At 36.7% G+C, this 17,669-nt stretch overlaps 1 protein-coding gene across 2 annotated transcripts in view; it reads right to left on the minus strand.

Annotated features, from left to right (window-relative positions):
* Nucleotides 1-6,547: 6,547 nt before the first annotated feature.
* Nucleotides 6,548-17,669, minus strand: part of ZNF804B (zinc finger protein 804B) — a 238,558-nt gene continuing 227,436 nt past the window's right edge. For both annotated transcript variants that reach the window (XM_083824589.1, XM_083824588.1), the window contains exons 3-4: nucleotides 16,587-16,717; nucleotides 6,548-14,210 (exon numbers count right to left, since the gene is read on the minus strand). In XM_083824589.1, coding sequence (XP_083680715.1) covers nucleotides 10,520-14,210; nucleotides 16,587-16,717 — 3,822 coding nt within the window. In that variant the 3' untranslated portion in view covers nucleotides 6,548-10,519. The remainder of the gene's footprint in view (nucleotides 14,211-16,586; nucleotides 16,718-17,669) is intronic.

Raw genomic sequence — 17,669 nt, forward strand, 5'->3', positions numbered from 1 at the left:
TTTAGGCATATGTTAATATATATTTGTAATACTGAGACATGCTGAGAATGTTTAGGGCATTTTTTACATTTTCAATTTTCAATTCATTGTAACTTGACTTTTTTTCCTTCTTTCTTTTTCTTCCATTTATTTATTTATTTATTTTTTCTTCCCCTGCAAATATTTGTTGTTTTTGAGTCATGAGCAGTCTATATTGCCTGGAAATGCCACACCACCAGGCATATCCATGTGTCCAGAGATTTCGACAGTGGTCTTTCCAGTAGTCATATGGAGAAAGTATCTAGACTTGTAGCTAGGAGATTGTTTACTGATGCTCTGCAGTGTATTCTCTATATCATCTTCTATGGGCATTTGGTCCAACGGAGTACAGAAAATGATGCTTTTCCTGTGAGACTGGTGCCTTAGCGACACCAAAATGTTCTTCTATGGGAAATTTGCTAGTTCATTCCTCATAACTATACTCAGATGTCAGTGTTCTGGCAAAGACATTCTTCTGTCTTGGGTCAACTTACTCTGCTAAGAAGAACCGTATTGGTCCTTTTTGAAAGCAGCCATCCCAGTTTCTTAGGGCAGACATATATCAAACATTATCAAATATGTTGAACGTTAATTTTCTAAATTACCCTTTGCAATTTTTCATTCCTTGTAATTTTTCACTAGAAAAAAAATGTTAAAGTTACCTCTCTGTAGAAAAAATACTGATGAAAACCCAACAGAATTTTCAGTCTGGGAATTTTTTAATATTAACATTTTTTCCACTTAATAGATTTTTAATTAATCATTTATACTACCATTTCACCAAGCATACAAGTTTCTTGAGCTTCAAATGGAACTGTAACTCATTTTGCCTGTTCTTAAATCCAAATGAACCAGGTTCACCAGGTGGAAGTGTTTCATGTTGTTTGCTTATACTTGCTCAAAATTAGCCCATAACCTGCTGTTTCAAATATCCCCAGTGTAGGAATAAGTGGATGATATCAATCAGAGTAAGAACTGACCTAATGTTCACTGAAAAGCTAAACATACTTTTTGTGTGTGTGTGTATTTTTTGAAACACTTGTACAGTTACTCATTATTATTTTTTTATTATTATCTTACCCTGTTTGTCTCCAGACTTGACTGGGAGCAGATGTGGAAAAAAATGTATAATTTTGGAAAAAGTTACAGTCTACCATGAATAAATAAATAAATAATAATAATAAAAAGAAATACCAGAAATTTTCATCTTAATTTTATCGATGTCAGTAACTACAACTGCTCATCTGAGGTTTTATTTAAGCTTGCAAACTTGTCTGGCTTTGTCTATCATGAGTCTAACCTTTCCTCAGTGCCCTCTGCACTCTCTGGAATCAGCATACTCTTTGTCAAACAAATTCAACACTGCTCTTCAGGCTTTGCATGTGCCTTCTCTTTTACCTTTATCATTCACAAGCAGCCCTTGTGCTCATTTGCTCCCTTCTGCTTTTCCATTTCAGCACCCCACTGGCCCACAGCATTTGAGAGCCTCTCTTGAGAAAAGCTAGTGGGGGCCAGCAACACTGAGATGAAAGATAAAATTATTTTCAAATCGTAAACTCTGATAGCCTCTAATAAGATTCATTATTATACTTCACCCTAACCCATATAATTTCCAGTAATAATCACATAAGAACTGCTTATCTCACACATTATTTAAGAAAAATAAAACTAGGGAATTCAGCATTTGAAAAAATACAGTTATAGAACAGAACCAAGAGAAAGAGACTCATGGGGAGAAAGCTCTTTGCTAAGGATTAAACCTGTAATATGTCAGCAGTAGATATCAGTGTTATAATTACAGATGATATTAATAAAACAATTAAGCATTTTAAGTCACAGAAACCTTTCAAGAAATTACTAAAAAAAAAAACTAAAAAGCGGGCCAAAGGTCATCTCACTAATTGTCAAGTTTTTTTTTTCACAAAACAATTTCTAAAATGTCTCAGAAAGAGAGAGAGATATAATAGAGCCCTGAAATCTCTCCTCTGTACTGCAGGTCTTGGTTGCATGCTATGGATAAGATAAAAAATCCAGGCCTTCTGTGTGAGTAGGAAACTTGTCCCAGCTGAGAACTAGCAACTTTAACAATATTTAGTGTTAGATTCTCTCTTAAAATGCTTAAGTTTTTCAAACTTGGACATCCATCCCTAGATCCAGCTGTTTTCTTTTGGAACCTGAATTAACCTTATGAGCATGTAAGCGGGAGAGTCTAGCTGCATCCCTACCTTTAATCCCATAGCTGCTCCTGTCTGGCAGAAAGCAAACTCACTTGAAAATGGAACAGGACTTAAAATGGGGCATTTCATAAAGCATCGCTTCTCAGACAGTCTTGTGTCAATACCGTATTGCTTTATGAAAAGTGCTATAGCCAATAGTTACATATGCCCAGTGAAACAGGAAGGACTTAGTTCTTTATTAGCCGTGTTAACATTTATGCACAGGTTTCTTTATAGCATGGTAGAGAGGACAATCCCATCCTTCAGAAATTGTAGCTCAATGTGGACTGTGGTTCTTTGCTTTCTCTTTGAGTTTTGCAGACCTGTGGTCATGTACCTCAGCTCAAACATTTCTAGTATTTTCAACTTCTCGGATGTTCTCTGACTTCCCACTTAATAGCAATGTAGACAGTTCACAGATAAACATTTCCTCAGAAACTGACACCTGGTAAATGTGAGGGACAGGAAAAAAATTAACTTTTTGTTTTGGGAACTCTTATGTTAGCATTGATTAAAGAGATTTATATGATCTGGTAAGATTGAAAGCAAAGTTCTACTACTATGGTAACAAATAATAAAAAAAAAAAAAAAGTGGAATGATTTCCTACATGTACATCCTCCCTTTTCTGATTTACATGTGGAGTTCTTTGTCAGGGGTAGAAGTTTCTATTAAATGCAATTGTAGTTCCTTAAGAAGACACCCCCTTACCCCACAAACACGCATACACATAACTATTTCTATTAAATTCTGTAGGATTTTTTCTGTAGGATTGGATAGGCTGGACCGATGAGCTGAGGTCAACTGCATGAAGTTCAAGGCCAAGTGCCGGGTCCTGCATCTGGGGTGTAACAACCCCAAGCAGCGCTACAGGCTGGGAGATGAGTGGCTGGAAAGCTGCCTGGCGGAGAAGGACCTGGGAGTACTGGTTGATAGTCGGCTGAATATGAGCCAGCAGTGTGCTCAGGTGGCCAAGAAGGCCAACAGCATGCTGGCTTGCATAAGAAGCAGTGTGGCCAGCAGGTCTAAGGAGGTGATTGTCCCCCTGTACTCGGCTCTGGTGAGGCCGCACCTTGAGTACTGTGTTCAGTTTTGGGCCCCTCGCTACAAGAAGGACATGGAAGTGCTCGAGAGAGTCCAGAGAAGGGCAACGAAGCTGGTGAGGGGTCTGGAGAACAAGTCTTACGAGGAGTGGCTGAGGGAGCTGGGGTTGTTTAGCCTGGAGAAGAGGAGGCTCAGGGGAGACCTCATCGCTCTCTATAGGTACCTTAAAGGAGGCTGTAGAGAGCTGGGGGTTGGTCTATTCTCCCATGTGCCTGATGACAGGATGAGGGGGAATGGGCTAAAGTTGCGCCAGGGGAAGTTTAGGTTGGATGTTAGGAAGAACTTCTTTACTGAAAGGGTTGTTAGGCATTGGAATGGGCTGCCCAGGGAGGTGGTTGAGCCGCCATCCCTGGAGGTCTTTAAAAGATGTTTAGATGTAGCCCTTAGTGATATGGTTTAGTGGAGGACTTGTTAGTGTTAGGGCAGAGGTTGGACTCGGTGATCTTGGAGGTCTCTTCCAACCTAGACGATTCTGTGATTCTGTGATTCTGTGATTTTAGGATTTCTCACTAGGGCTTGCAGAAAGCAGTTAGTCCGTAAATTACTAGCAAAAACAAGAAAGTAAAATATAATTCAACAATTTTTGTATATACATTGCTTTATATAGAAATAGTTTACAGCTGTCTGAGACTAATTGGTTCATTTCATTCCCAGTGATTTATTTATTAATGTTGATTTGCACACAGACTGCTTGGAGTACACTGAACTGTTTTATATATAAAGTTGATAAATATATTTAATTTATTGATTTGAAAATGGCAAATGTATTTCATCCAGAAAGTTTATTGGTTCATAAGAATGAAATATTGATTTTTGTGTGCAGTATAAGTTTTAGATGTGCACTTAAGTAGACACAACAGAACTGCTTACACTGCTTTGTGAAAGTCTATCTAGCTTTTTGTCCTTATCGTTATTTTGAGGGGTTCATAGCTAGGTTATAAAAATGAGTTTTTCCAGATTCTTCTTCTAAGACAGTCATGCATCTACTTTTTGACTTCTCAGTCAAGAGCACTTTTAAGCAGATTCACAAAACAGATTGGCCATTCTTAATCAGTAGATCTTTGGAATAAATACTCATTACCATAATTGCAGATTTATTTCTGCCTATAATTTCTGCAATTGGCTATTTATGTTCTTCTGTGTTTTCTGGTGAAGAAAACAATGTGTTTATTGAACTATAATTAGAAGTATTGTAAAACTGCTACACATGTATAGATGAATTGAGTGTTGAGTTAAGGCTGAGACTGACAGAGCTACAGATAGAGAGTATTTGTCCTGAAATGTTCATAAGTTAATTCTTCTTAGCCCTGGGGCTTCAAGCACATCACATCAATGTTCCCCAGTCTCAATAAGTCAGTTCACTGACCTGCAGATTCCCTGTTATCCCCTCACACATTATTATCATTGTACTGAGTTTCTAGAAGGAGCAATATAATGAGCTTCACTCCCAGTGATTCTTTATGTCTATATAAAGTTTATATTAAGATGCCTATATTTACATAATAAGGTTAATCACTGAAGTGAAAGACTTCCCACCAGAGCGAAGGAATGATTTTGCTGATATTGCATGGGGACACGCGTATTCAAACATCACCTATGAAGAAAATAGGTCTAATAATTTTCCAGCCTCCCTTCTTGTGCTGCTCTCCTTTCTTCCACCATTCTGGCTCAGTCCCATTCTCTTCTACAGCTCTGCTGATGTGAGTGATCATGGAACTAAACAGTGAATTGGAACACTGTAGGGACTTGAGAGAAGAGAGAAGAGAGTAAGAATGGAGAAGGGAGAAGAGAGAAAGAGAAGAGAGAAGGGAGAAGGACGGGCAGGGCAGGGCAGGGCAGGGCAGGGAAAAACATTGCAATGTGCAGTTTGAAACCTGTGCCTGGTGACCAAGGAGGGGATGGAACATTTTTCAATCAGTGTTGTGTGCCTGCACCATATGTGGGTTGTTTATAGCCCGAGAAGATAAGACATTTTTAAATCTTTCAATTTGTATTTGGCCTGGCCAGGTGGTAGCACTGCCTAGCTGGTGTCCAAGGACTGAATGCATTTTATCTGTGGTACTAAGCACTATGATGGCAGAAGTACTAAGAACTCCACTTGGGCTTGCAGGAAGTTTTCAGAGGGCAGGGAGACTTCCTATCTGAGCAGAGACTATGGAAGGATAGGATCTCTAAGAACAATCTCATCCCCTGAATGACATCCTGTTGAGTGGAGGCAGTGTCTGGGTCTTGCAAAGGCTGGGCTCTGTGTTGTGACAACATTTTAACTAATGGAAGCAAAAGGATTGTCTTGAAGATAAACTTAGACCTAAGTATCAACAAGTATTTTTATTTTTTTTATATAGTTGAATGAGTATGCACATTGCCATTTGGGAAAAGTAGCTAGCTTGACCACAAATAAGGTGTGAATAACTTTGTTTCTTCACATATCATATCCTACTCAAAAGCAGTATCAGTTTTTTTTTGTTGTTTTTTTTTTTTTCAGCAACAGGCAGATGAGATCTGATCTCAACAAGAAACCTGTTGTAACAGTTAATACTGTTAATGTTGATTTGCTGTGATTTCAAGATTTTATTGAATGTCTGAATCATAAGCTGGAACTGTATCGTAGATTAATTTTGTCCCAGATGTTAGCTAAGTTATTTCTAGCTACACTAATAGACCTCAAGGAATATGACATCTGCCACATAACAATCAAAATACAGAGTTATATCTGTTGTATATACCCATCCAGACTCATGATTTTCCATTACCTCAACCTTTACGCTTACCTGGAGACATGAATCTTCTGAAACTATCTACTGATGGCTATAACGAGTCTTAAAATTATTACTAGTAAAACAACAGCAGATGGGGGCTCCAAATCTAGTAACTATATGAGAAGACCCAAATTCTTCCATCAGAGAGCATATAATATAAATGAAGGATAGAAGAAAAAATATACAATAAACAAGCTGAGAAAATACACAGTGAAATGGAAATCACGGATTAAACAGAAGATAGTTTTAACGACAAAGGTAAGTTTTAAAGAATGCTTAAAAATTGAATAAAGAATATAGTAGTTTCTGGGATCCTACTGTTAGCGTCTTTAGCAAAGGACCTTCTACACAACCAATAAGAATTATAACTCAAATGCATTATTTGGGGAACCTGACAAGTGAGTTATGAGTATAATTCTAAACTGATTAGTGTATAAAAATATCGAGGGAGATGTTCCATTACAAGTGCTTGTAAAAAACACATAGATAAAATCATTTTTTAAAGGAATATTTATTTTCACTTCCATTTAAACAACCCACTTTTGTAACACATACTAAAATCTTTAGGAAACATTCTAAGAAATTTCAGGATTATAGCCACAGGGATAAATTAAATGCATTTTAATTTTGCAGATTAAAATACAGAATATGTTTGCATCATTCTGCATTTTATTATGTTGCTGCCTTTTGGTATGCTTTACATTAAAAATACATGACTGACACTCTTTATACCAGTAAGCCATTTTATTGGAAAAAAAATATTATTGCATTAAACTACATTCCCAGGAATTCTTTGAATAACCTAAAAAAAAAGCCGCATTGCATGTACAATAGTGCAATTCACTTAGCTATTGTATAATATAAAACACTTTATACAGAGAATACAAAACAAAATTACTAGTTTACATATTTTACTAGCCAGAGTATTATCCAGTTTTAAATATAAACTTAACACTTTTAAAATCAATCTGGTCAAATGACATTTTAATGCAAATTTGAACAACAAATATACATATTAAATGTATTCCAAAAGTGCCTCAGTTATGGGAAAAAACAAACAAACAAACAAACAAACAACAACAACAACAAAAAACTGTCATCATTGTGAAACTCAAGAAACTTAATTATTGGAATTTTACAGCATGGATGACCTATTTCCTTGGATTATGGATGAAGAATATACAATCAAGCTAAAACAGTTATTTAACTTTGAGTGTATATATCTCTGCCACAAGGATTCTTAGTATAACTAAAATCAGAATTGTATCATGGCTCCATCCATCAGGCCCAGTTATGCTTTTAATAATAAACATGATGCATATTTAAAGAATATTACTGATGAAAAATAAAATGGCAGCAAGTAGAGCAAATACATCATCTCAGCTGTGCTGATAATTTTATTACATTTCTCCAAGAAAATCCCTTCTGTGTACTAGGAACTCTATTGGACATTCTCTTCATTGATAGTCAATGACTGCTGTTTTACTATTGTGTTGTTTCAGTCACTTCTTAATCTCTTTTTTTTCCCCCCTTCTACGTCTATCAAAATCCTAATTCCTATTGTTCCATGAATTAAGTTTAATTTTTATTGCCTATTCATTTGCCTTTCCAGATCATCCTTGTCAGGATACACAATGATGAGTGAATATCCTATGATTTGGTTCCTTCCTAGAATCCCATTGTATTGTACATGCATTAAGGGTAATGTGTATGCTTCCCATAAATGATCTACTTATTAGGATGTTGTTAAGTTTCATTTGATGAGTTTTTTTGCGGTGGGAATTTCTACAATAGTAATGTTATCTGCAAAAAAAATGATGAAAAATAGGTGCATATATATTAAATATGAGAACAGTCTGATTTCCTTATCACTGTTTTTCCTATCAGTGTTAACCGTTTATGATCCAAGAGAACTAGTACAGACAATAAAAAATGTTGGTTTATCTTGAATGGGAGTGAAATTGTGACAGCAAATTTAAAAATTTTTCTGTCTTGAAATAAATCTTTGAGGTTGGTATTAGCCCTGAACTAGTGGTAGGGGCTGTGCAAGTCAGTCAGCTTCTTCTAGAGCACAGGTTGACTTGTTCTTTTTAAATATACAATTCACACTCTTTGTACAGAATTATAACTATTTTTTACAAATGAACCTCTGAGAGAAGGAATTCAGTCTGAGATACCAAGTACTAACTTTCAGAGCTGATAAGTTGCATTCAGTGAAATATATTTGATTCACAGAAAATAAATTTCAGAAGTACATAAATTATATGTAAATTCAGATCTGATTTGAGGAACATTTCCAGTAAAAAATAAAAAGTAGAATTTTAAAACCATGGAGATATTTATTTTTAAAATCTTAAAAAAAAAAAAAAAAAAAAAACATAACCGACTTCCTTAATTATGAAGCAATAATTTTAAATTAAAAAAAAAAAATCCCTACAACTAAACTAAGAAAAATTAAACCATAAAGATAATTAACTCCAAAATATCATGAACCCATTTTGTTAATGAAATGAATAAATCAGCTGGGAATGCAACCAAAAGACATTTGATGGGATCTGGTTTCACCAACCTCTTTTTCATTACAAAGTATTTTGCTTCTACTTAGTCTCCAGATTTTTTTTTCTAGCTGTTTTTCTTTGATGGCTAAAATGTTAAGCAACCAAAGAAACTTTGACTTTGAAAATCAACTACAAAGTAAGCTATCACAATTTCTAAATACATTCGAAAAATTTGGCATAATACCAGTTTATGCTGAAGCAGCTGCTTTTAGAAATTAAAACACTTCCATTTTACTGCAATGGATCAATCTAATTTGATTAAAACTAAGTTAGAAAATTGGTCCTAAGTTGTATTTTAAATACTCAGCCTAATTGCAATTCTCAACTTCTTCAGATAGCTGGATATAATGGAATAAAATCCTCCAAACATTTTCAATGTGCTTTATATCAGTTCTGAAATATATATTAGTAATTGTGCACTACATCATTGCAAATGAAATTATTTCAGATGTTTCAAATCCAAATAAACAGGTATTCTCTGCCAGACACTTCACTGTCCAATTATATAGTCTAGCCACAATTATGATCTTAATTTCTTGCTAAATATCCCATGTCGAGTTAGTAATATTATAAAAATATCCAAAGTATACCATTCAAAGAGATGCCGAAGCCCTCACCTATTTTCAGAAACACACTTATTTTTAGAGATTTCAACTACACATTACCCTGAAAGTTAGATAGATGCAAGACTTCAGTTTGCAAGTTCAGTTTGGGAAGCCATGCTAGAGACTTCGCATGTTTGCTTAGATTCAGTACACCTTGTACTTATGAGAACTGTGACATGGTTTTTCATGAGACATGACCTGGAAAGCCAGTTTCTGCTCAGAATTCTACTTCTGTATTTTTATGAATTTCATCATGATTTTATAAAACCAGCCAGTTGTTTATGTTATTTGTGAAAAGGGTGAAATATATTTGCATGTACTTTGGGCAAGACTCTCCCCAACACGTCAGAGCTTTGTTGGCAAGAAAGAAGAGTTACTTTGAGGGCCAGTGACCTCCAAGGTTCAAGGCCTGCACTATCTGAATTGCAACTCTGGGCTGCTGCACCCCACCCCTGACATACCTTGTGCAACAGCCACAGCAGGCAATGCCAAAGAGCTTGGTTTCATCACTTTCCTTCTCCTGCCTTCTTGGAAGCTTGGCTGGGGGAAAAATTTAGCAGTCTGTGCCAGCAAAGAACCCCCTACAATAAGGGGGTATTTTTTTTATGAATTTGTGGCCAGACTATAGTCCCTTTACACTGTCCAAGCAACATATCCCAGTGATAAAATCACTAAAGTAACTTTGAGATGTTGCGATGACCCTGTTCTTCCAATGTCAACTCATCGCCTACCACTATGAGGCTCTCCAAATTATGGCTGGGAAACAGAACAAGGTACTTGTGGTCCCAAGGTTTATCTTTTTGGCTCATTCTGAAAGGCCTTACACAGATCAAGCATTGCATTTACATGCTCATAAAAGCAAGCTTTTGAGGTGTGTCAAGATTGTACTACCTTAAATTGTGTTACTTTAAATCACCTGTCATTGTTGACGTTCTTTGTCTGTTGTGCCTGAGTGCTGTGGTCCTCTTCCTACAGACAGTCACAGGCTTCACTTCAGGCTGTTCTTTCTAAACTTTCTGCAACATGACATTAGCTGGACCCTGTATTTCTTGTGATGGTATCAGGACAGGCTTTAAAACTGCTTCTTTACTGTGATATGAGAAACTAATCAACATTCATATGCAGTCAGACAACACTTGTACTTTAAAATATTTGCCATTTTGTACAGCAAAACAGTAGATTTCCCCTCGGATACGTGATTGAACACTGGATATTTTTTTTCTTTAAATTTGTTTCTGGAGCCATGGTGCAATTGTTTGGGCTAGTTTAAATAACTAGAAACACCAAAAATTTCTTTTATTGTAGGTAACTGTTGGGTCTGGCTAGAGCAAGAATGATGATGGGAATCTTGACCTTGGAATAACGGATGAACAATGGGATTTGGATGCATAGCAGGAGGTGTGGCTGCATTCAGGTGTGGTGTAAATAAGGCTGGGATGTACGCAGCATGTGGCAGCATGGGGAAGTTCAGTGGGGAAGGGTGAGTAGGGGTGGTGGAGACCAAGTGCAACGGGTGTCCTGCCAGCAGAGCAGGGTGGGCAGGAATGAGGGTTGGTGTTAATGGAGAAAGTGATATAGGGGTGAAATGTGCCTGAGAGAGGGGATGGAGGTGTGCCAGGGAGAGATGGCTGCCATGGGGATGTACAGATGCTGAGAGAGCAAAGCGTTGCAGCAGTGTATGGTGGATGGTGGTGACAGTAGCATGCTGCTGAACAGGGATGGTGGGAACTGCTGGTGTTGCAGAGAAGGCAGCTGGTCCTGGGGCAGGCAAAACTTTCAGGTGTTTTGCCAGAAGTTGTTTCTGCATATGCTGCTGGGCTTGCAGCTGCAGCAACCTATATTTGTCTACTTCTTCTGGTGAGAATGTTATAGGCTGCTGTGTTAAAGGAGGGGAGATGGATTTAGTGTACACTTCTAGTTCATTTACTGTGTCATTGTAGTTCTGCATAGCATTGTCACAAAGAGAGTCTGAACTGCCTTCTGCCTGGTTCAAGTCCATGTTTACATCATGTAGTTCTTCTTTGGTCTCTGTTGAATTAGCAACAACAGAATATCTTTTAGAGGAAAAAGCACCAGGGAAATCATTTGGTACTGGGTCACAGCTTTGTATAAAGGGTTGTACTTCATTAATGAAGAGATTGGATTGTTCCTTTATTGCTGTGCTCCTTTTTACGCTCGGGCTCTGATAGCCTGTTCCTATTTGAATGATGTCTTTAAAAAGACAATGATCATAATCAGTCCCCATTGAATGAGCAACATTGGTTATCTCTGAAGCTTCAGATTTGTTTCTTTTCATACTGCCTTCCAATGGACTTTCATTTTGCCCTATGTCATTTTTACCTGTGCTTAGCAGTTTCTCTGGCAAAGGTAACATTGCTGTATCACCTACCGATGATGAAAACTGAACCGCAAAGTGACTTTGTGAAAGATCCTTTAATTCCATACCACAAATGTTTGAAAATCTTTCAGAATCATGCATTTGTTCTTGGGTTTTCTTGGACTGCACTCTTTCCAACAATAACTTGGCTGTCAGTGACTTTCTTTTTCCACATATGTCTTTTGCCAACGTTTCAGAAGAGCAGGTAGCAAAGTTTTTCATCTGGCTGTTTACATTCAGAGATTCATAATGTGTAGTTCCATCATTTCCTCTTTTGGTGTTAGAATCTCTTTCTGCATCCTCTTTTGTTTTATTCTCACAGTTATCAGTCTCTTTTGAGAAGGACCCTGCACTACTACCTCTTGATATTCTGCTTCTAGATGAGCTCTCGCTGCTTCTTGATTCTGTGGTGGGAGAACTTTTGGAGCCATTGTAGCTTCTACTTCTACTATTCACTCTGCCAAAATGCTGGTGTCTACATCTGCTGTGTTTAGATCTATCTCTGTGGTGTAAAACTTTATGTCTTGAACATCTTTGATATTTAATTGTGCCCCTCTGTGTGCAGTTTCTACTTCTGTGACTTCTAACATGGCAAAGATAATTATCATATGCATCATCAGAAGTAAAAATACAGTTGTGCTTTCTGTGTTTACATTTGTGCCTTTCAGCTGTCTTGCTTTTCCTTTTGCAACAAAAAAGCAAACGATTTCTGCTGTGATTGTTTGATGTGGGACTAGAGGAACTGCTCACGTAGCTACTTGTACTGCTAACCGAAGTGTCAGAATAGCTGGAATGTCTGTCAGAGGAGGACTTTTGAGGAGATGGAAATCTCCAGCATCTTGTAAAACTTCCACTTTCTTCATTTTCTGAATACCTGCTGTTCGAACCAGATTTATAACTAAGGAAACTTCCACTAGAATCTTTTCCACTGTCACTTATGTCACTACTGCAGCTGGCCACATCTTGAATGGATTTGCAGTCATTTTGGTTTTCATGAGTTTCTTCAGAATAAATTAAATGACATTTTGCAGCTTTAGTCTTTTTAATCCTAGACATAAAAGCAGAAAAGGAAATGCTTTCATTTCTAATGCTCTGTTTTTTTCTTTCACAGATATGGAAATGATGCTTTAAAGATCTTTTCTGTGGTGTTGTATGAAGACCTTTTTCTGTCATATAATCCTTTCGTGAGACATCAAGGTAAGCAGGCACTTTAGGTATATTTTCATTCAAATAATCTGAAATATATTTTCGACCATTTTTGTTCATTTCTTTCCCTATGTCTGACTCAGCTTTTTGCTTGGCCTTTCTTGGATTTAGGGAACCTTTCATCTTCTTTGGTTTCAACAACTGATTATCTTGTTCATTTGACATTTGCTTGTGTTTTATTAAACCTGAGGCTTCATTTTCATCTGCAGTCTTATTTATAGAGTAGTCTTTACAGCCTTCTTTGTTTGTTTCATGCTGTTTACCATCTCTGTGATTTAAAGAGAGTCTGAAGTCAAAATACAATGGATTACAGCCATATGAAATACAGGGCTCAGTTTTTGTAAACAAAAGTAATTCTGTGGGCCACTGCAGAGCAGTGCTGCCATCTTTGCTCACTACATGGAGGAAAGGCAGTTCCTGGGGCTTAGCCTCTTTAACCACAGTCTCCCTAGAAAGCGATTCTGTATTTCCATTTGTAGTTTCTGAAACCTCCAAATATCTTTCCCTCTTTACCACCCCAGGACTGTCATTAATGTTGCTTGAAAATGTCAGCTCAGGCACTGGCTGTTGTGGGAGCTCAGGTAACTTGTTAGACAGTTCGGCATTGCTGTGCTTGTAGGTGTTTGGCTGTATGCAAAAACTGTTAGCTTGGCATGAAGGTGAAATGAGAGTTTCCAACAATTGCTCAGACTCATTCAGTTTACTCTCTTGATCTGCTTCTCTAAGTGAACCTGAAAAATCCAAATTTGAAAGCTGTATTTTGATTTTGGAAAATGAAGGATGAACACTGACCTTTTCTTCTATTTCTCTATCACTACTTTTATCATTTTCTTTTAGCATTTTAAGTTTCACAGCTCCATGACTTGATGCACCGTTATCCAAATCCATTTGGTCTTGTGGAATAGGTGGTCCTTTATCCAGGCCTGTTTTTATATCCTCTTCCAAAAGTGTGCCAGAACGACAGCCCTCAAGAACTTGCTTTGTTTTATGGTTGGGGGATTCAGTACAATCATTTCCTTCTTCAGAGTTCTCACTGAAGACTGATGCTGAGGACTCAAGCTTCAAAGGGACTTTTTTAGAAAATGAGAAAGACACCCCTGCCCTTTGAGAAGCATTGGTGCTATCTGGGAACACTTGTGAGACTTGATTTTGAAGCACGTGGCATCTTTTAGTAGGTGAATGGTGCCTGCTTATGATAAGCTGCTGTTTCTCTAGTATACTGCTGGAGAAACCTTGTCCTTCACTTGCAGTGGTGCTTTGAGAACCAGCTGTGACCATGCCACCCTTGTATAGGAAAACTCCATCTGGCGACTGCTGCTTTTCCATGACTAATCTGGGGGCTTTAAGCATTGGTCCATTTCCAGTGATGCTGTAAGAAAATAAATAAAAATATGGTTGTATTAATTAAGTAACCAAGTTAAAATAGAACACACATTTGGCAATACGTGTTTGGTAAAAGAGTGCCACTCATAAGACACTTCCACCCATAGCATCTGCAGAATCAGCCTCTGTAGCAGAAAAGGCAGTATTCTGCTTGTTTTGTGTGTGTGTAGGTTAAAGAGAAAATTTTATTTTACCTTTATATTATTCCACAATAAAGGATTTTGTGAAATATTCAGAGATATTAATGCTAATACTATCTCTAAACATTGGTGGGAGAACGGATGCAAGGTGGATTTCCATCAATATTAATGGCAACATCAGCACTCTCATTATCAACCACCATTTGGCTTTCTTTGTTGTATTTTCTCCTCCTGTATTTTACTTCAATTAATTACATTTTTCTTCTTCCCCAAAACTCTCAGATTTTAAATCTGGGGTTTACTTTTCTTGCACTTAAAAAAAATAATAAAATCAATGTATTCTAAGGAGAACTTAACAAACATGATGAATTGTTGATTGTTTGCAATCTATGTTTAAATGAATGGAATGACTGGAATGACCACTGTCTTTTTCCATTAGAGACGATATGTACATAGCCACCAAAAAATGTTATTCCAAGTAATATTTTAAACATACATTTCATTAGATAAATTATCTACATTTGCTGTCAAAGCCTACAATACACTTACATGAAACAATTTTGGAAGCAGCTTCAGTAAAGAGTTTGATTAAAAATTAGAAAATATTTTAAAAAACTAAGTAAAATACAACTGCCAGATCTGCATAGCAGTTATCTATAAACAGGCTAGCATGTTTTATAGGTGCTATAAAAAAGCATTGATCTCCAGCAGTGGGAACAACATAAAGACTCCCTGGGGTAGGGTCACCTCAGAGTAAGAGAATATATATGCATTTCTGAGAATACATTTGCATTTGCCACAAACTTAGCATCAGAAGATACAAATCCATCCCTATTTGTATATTAGGAAGGAATTCTGTCTTGTAGAAAGCATATATAGAGATCTCTTTGAAAGTCTCCTTGGAATAGCAAAATAATTTTTTTTTCTCTCCCCAGTTTTTCTGTGCACCAGATTAACAGTAATTTTGTTGTCAGATTGTATTAGCTTGTTGTAAAGAACCCTGATGGAACCTGAGACACAGTATTGAGGGACAATAACAGTTGTGTCTGTGCACAAACTTTTGCCTAGCGAGGCTGACTTTCTGTCTTGCCTGGACAACAGCCAAGATTGCACATCTCAGCCATCCCTGAACTCATCTGTCATTACCAACAGGAATAGTGCGTGCTGTATTTCCAGGCTTTCTGTAAGGGATACGGGACTTGTAGCTCTTTCTATAAGCAGACCCAGTTGTTCCCTTCCTGTCTCATTCGGATCTGATTTTTTACTACTGATCTTATCAGTCTAAATCTAAAACTACATATTCAAATACATTGACAAAAAGGCATCTTTCCACAGGCAGTTACATTTCTTTCAGTAGATCTGTATGAAAATGGAGTTGTAACCATAAAAGTGATACATTAACACTAAACTGTTATATTTCAGCAGATTACTTAAAAGCAATTACATTGGCCAAAATGAGTGTATAATAAACTCTCAATGTTATTATTTCTAGGGTACTGTAAAGTTGATATGAATTAAAAAGGATGCCAGTTTAATTATCTACTTAACTCATCATGGTCATAGATTAACATAAACAATTGGTCTGGTAGCAATCTATTTTACTGAAGCATTCAGTGTCATTAAACAAAGGAGATTTCTCAAATGTAAGGCTTTATTAGTGTAAACTTCATACTGTATCTTGATATGCATCAATAGAACTAAAAGTACTGGGTAAACTTAACTGAGTTAATTACTTATTTTCCATTCACTTAATAATATTTCCATTAGTGTACACAGAAACTGTGAGAATAATCTCAGCATATTGAAAATAATGAAAATGATTCAAAGATCAGGCACCAGCAGACCAGTGCTAAAAGGATGGCTTTCCTCTCATGTTAGCTTACTATAAAATGATAAGACAGTTATACTAATCTACACGGGTCAGTTTTAATAAGGTAAAATGGTGATATAAAATCATCTCCAAACCACTCAGTTCAGAAGAGATTAGATTAACTGGTTACAGGAGAGAAAAACACAAACCTTCAAATAGCATGTAATTAATTCAGAGACTTTCAATTTTATGGTTAACAGAACAGGAACATTAGGAGTTGGGGATAGCTGAAAGCAGGTTACAATATTTGCAGTCTCTGTCCATTACAGAGTGTAGGAGTAAAAATTTGGAGATTTCTTCTGGGATTGAGGAAAGTGGGCATTAAAATGTAATATGAGTTTTAAATACTTGCCATTCTGACTGTTTCCGTAACTCTGCGAGCTGGTGGAGCCGCTTGAGTGCTTTTTCTTGTTTCTTCTCATCTTTCCATGACTTTGAAGCCACGTTTCGAGCAAATTCCCTTTGTTTCAAGTCTTTTAATCTCTGTGTGAAAAGAGCAAAAAGAGAAGGGATTATATATGTAAACAGCATATGCATTACCTCTAACTCAATTTATTTGCTTTTCGTGAAGCTAGTATATAAATGGACAGTAAGAATATACTTAAAATGCTATCACTCTAAGAAGATATTGAAAATTCTATTTTTGCCTAACAAAATAATATGATTGAGCCATCACTACTTAGCTGATATATGCCCACATATGAATGAAACCTTCACTCATAGATACAGATTTTAATCCTGAAATATATCTGTCTTATGTGTACACGTATCTTCTGTTGTGTACAAATACATGGACAAAACTAGCCTCCATTTAATTCAGCTGGAATTTTCCTGTCATATTCAGTCAGTTGGAATGCAATCCATAGCCATATACCAGAATAAATCTGAACTTGTGTGTGTATTTTGTAGATATATAAATAGATAATAATAGATATATAATAGATAATAGATAAATAATAGCTATAGATATATATATATGTGCTCTATACTTGCAAAGGTATGCATGGATGTGTGTGTGTCTCTGTGTTGCTTCTGTAGCTTTTTAAGACTGCATTTGTTATTCAAAGGAGAGAACTACTGTCTGAAAGATTCCATCAGGAAACTCTTCTTTGGGTATATTCACAAATTTTCTGGATCATGTCATACATCTGTAAGTCAGATAATTCCTACTGGAGAAAGCAAAATTCTTTGCCTTTATTACATTTTTATTACATGGTTTTGTGGTGCTGATAGTGTAAGGCAAAGTGAAAGAAAAGAAGACAAAAAACCAGAAAGTGTCAAAAATGTCCTCTGCAAAAAAAGTGGTGCTATCTGGACGTTAAGTTCACTGTGCTCTCTAGGTCTCTGTGGGTCATGCCCGACGTTACGACTCAGGAACATGCACTTCCCAATTCAGGTCCATATTTCCATGCTCTACAGCAGAAATACCTTGCTC

Source organism: Anser anser (genome assembly GCF_964211835.1).
Source record: "Anser anser genome assembly, chromosome: 2".
NCBI lineage: Eukaryota > Metazoa > Chordata > Aves > Anseriformes > Anatidae > Anser > Anser anser.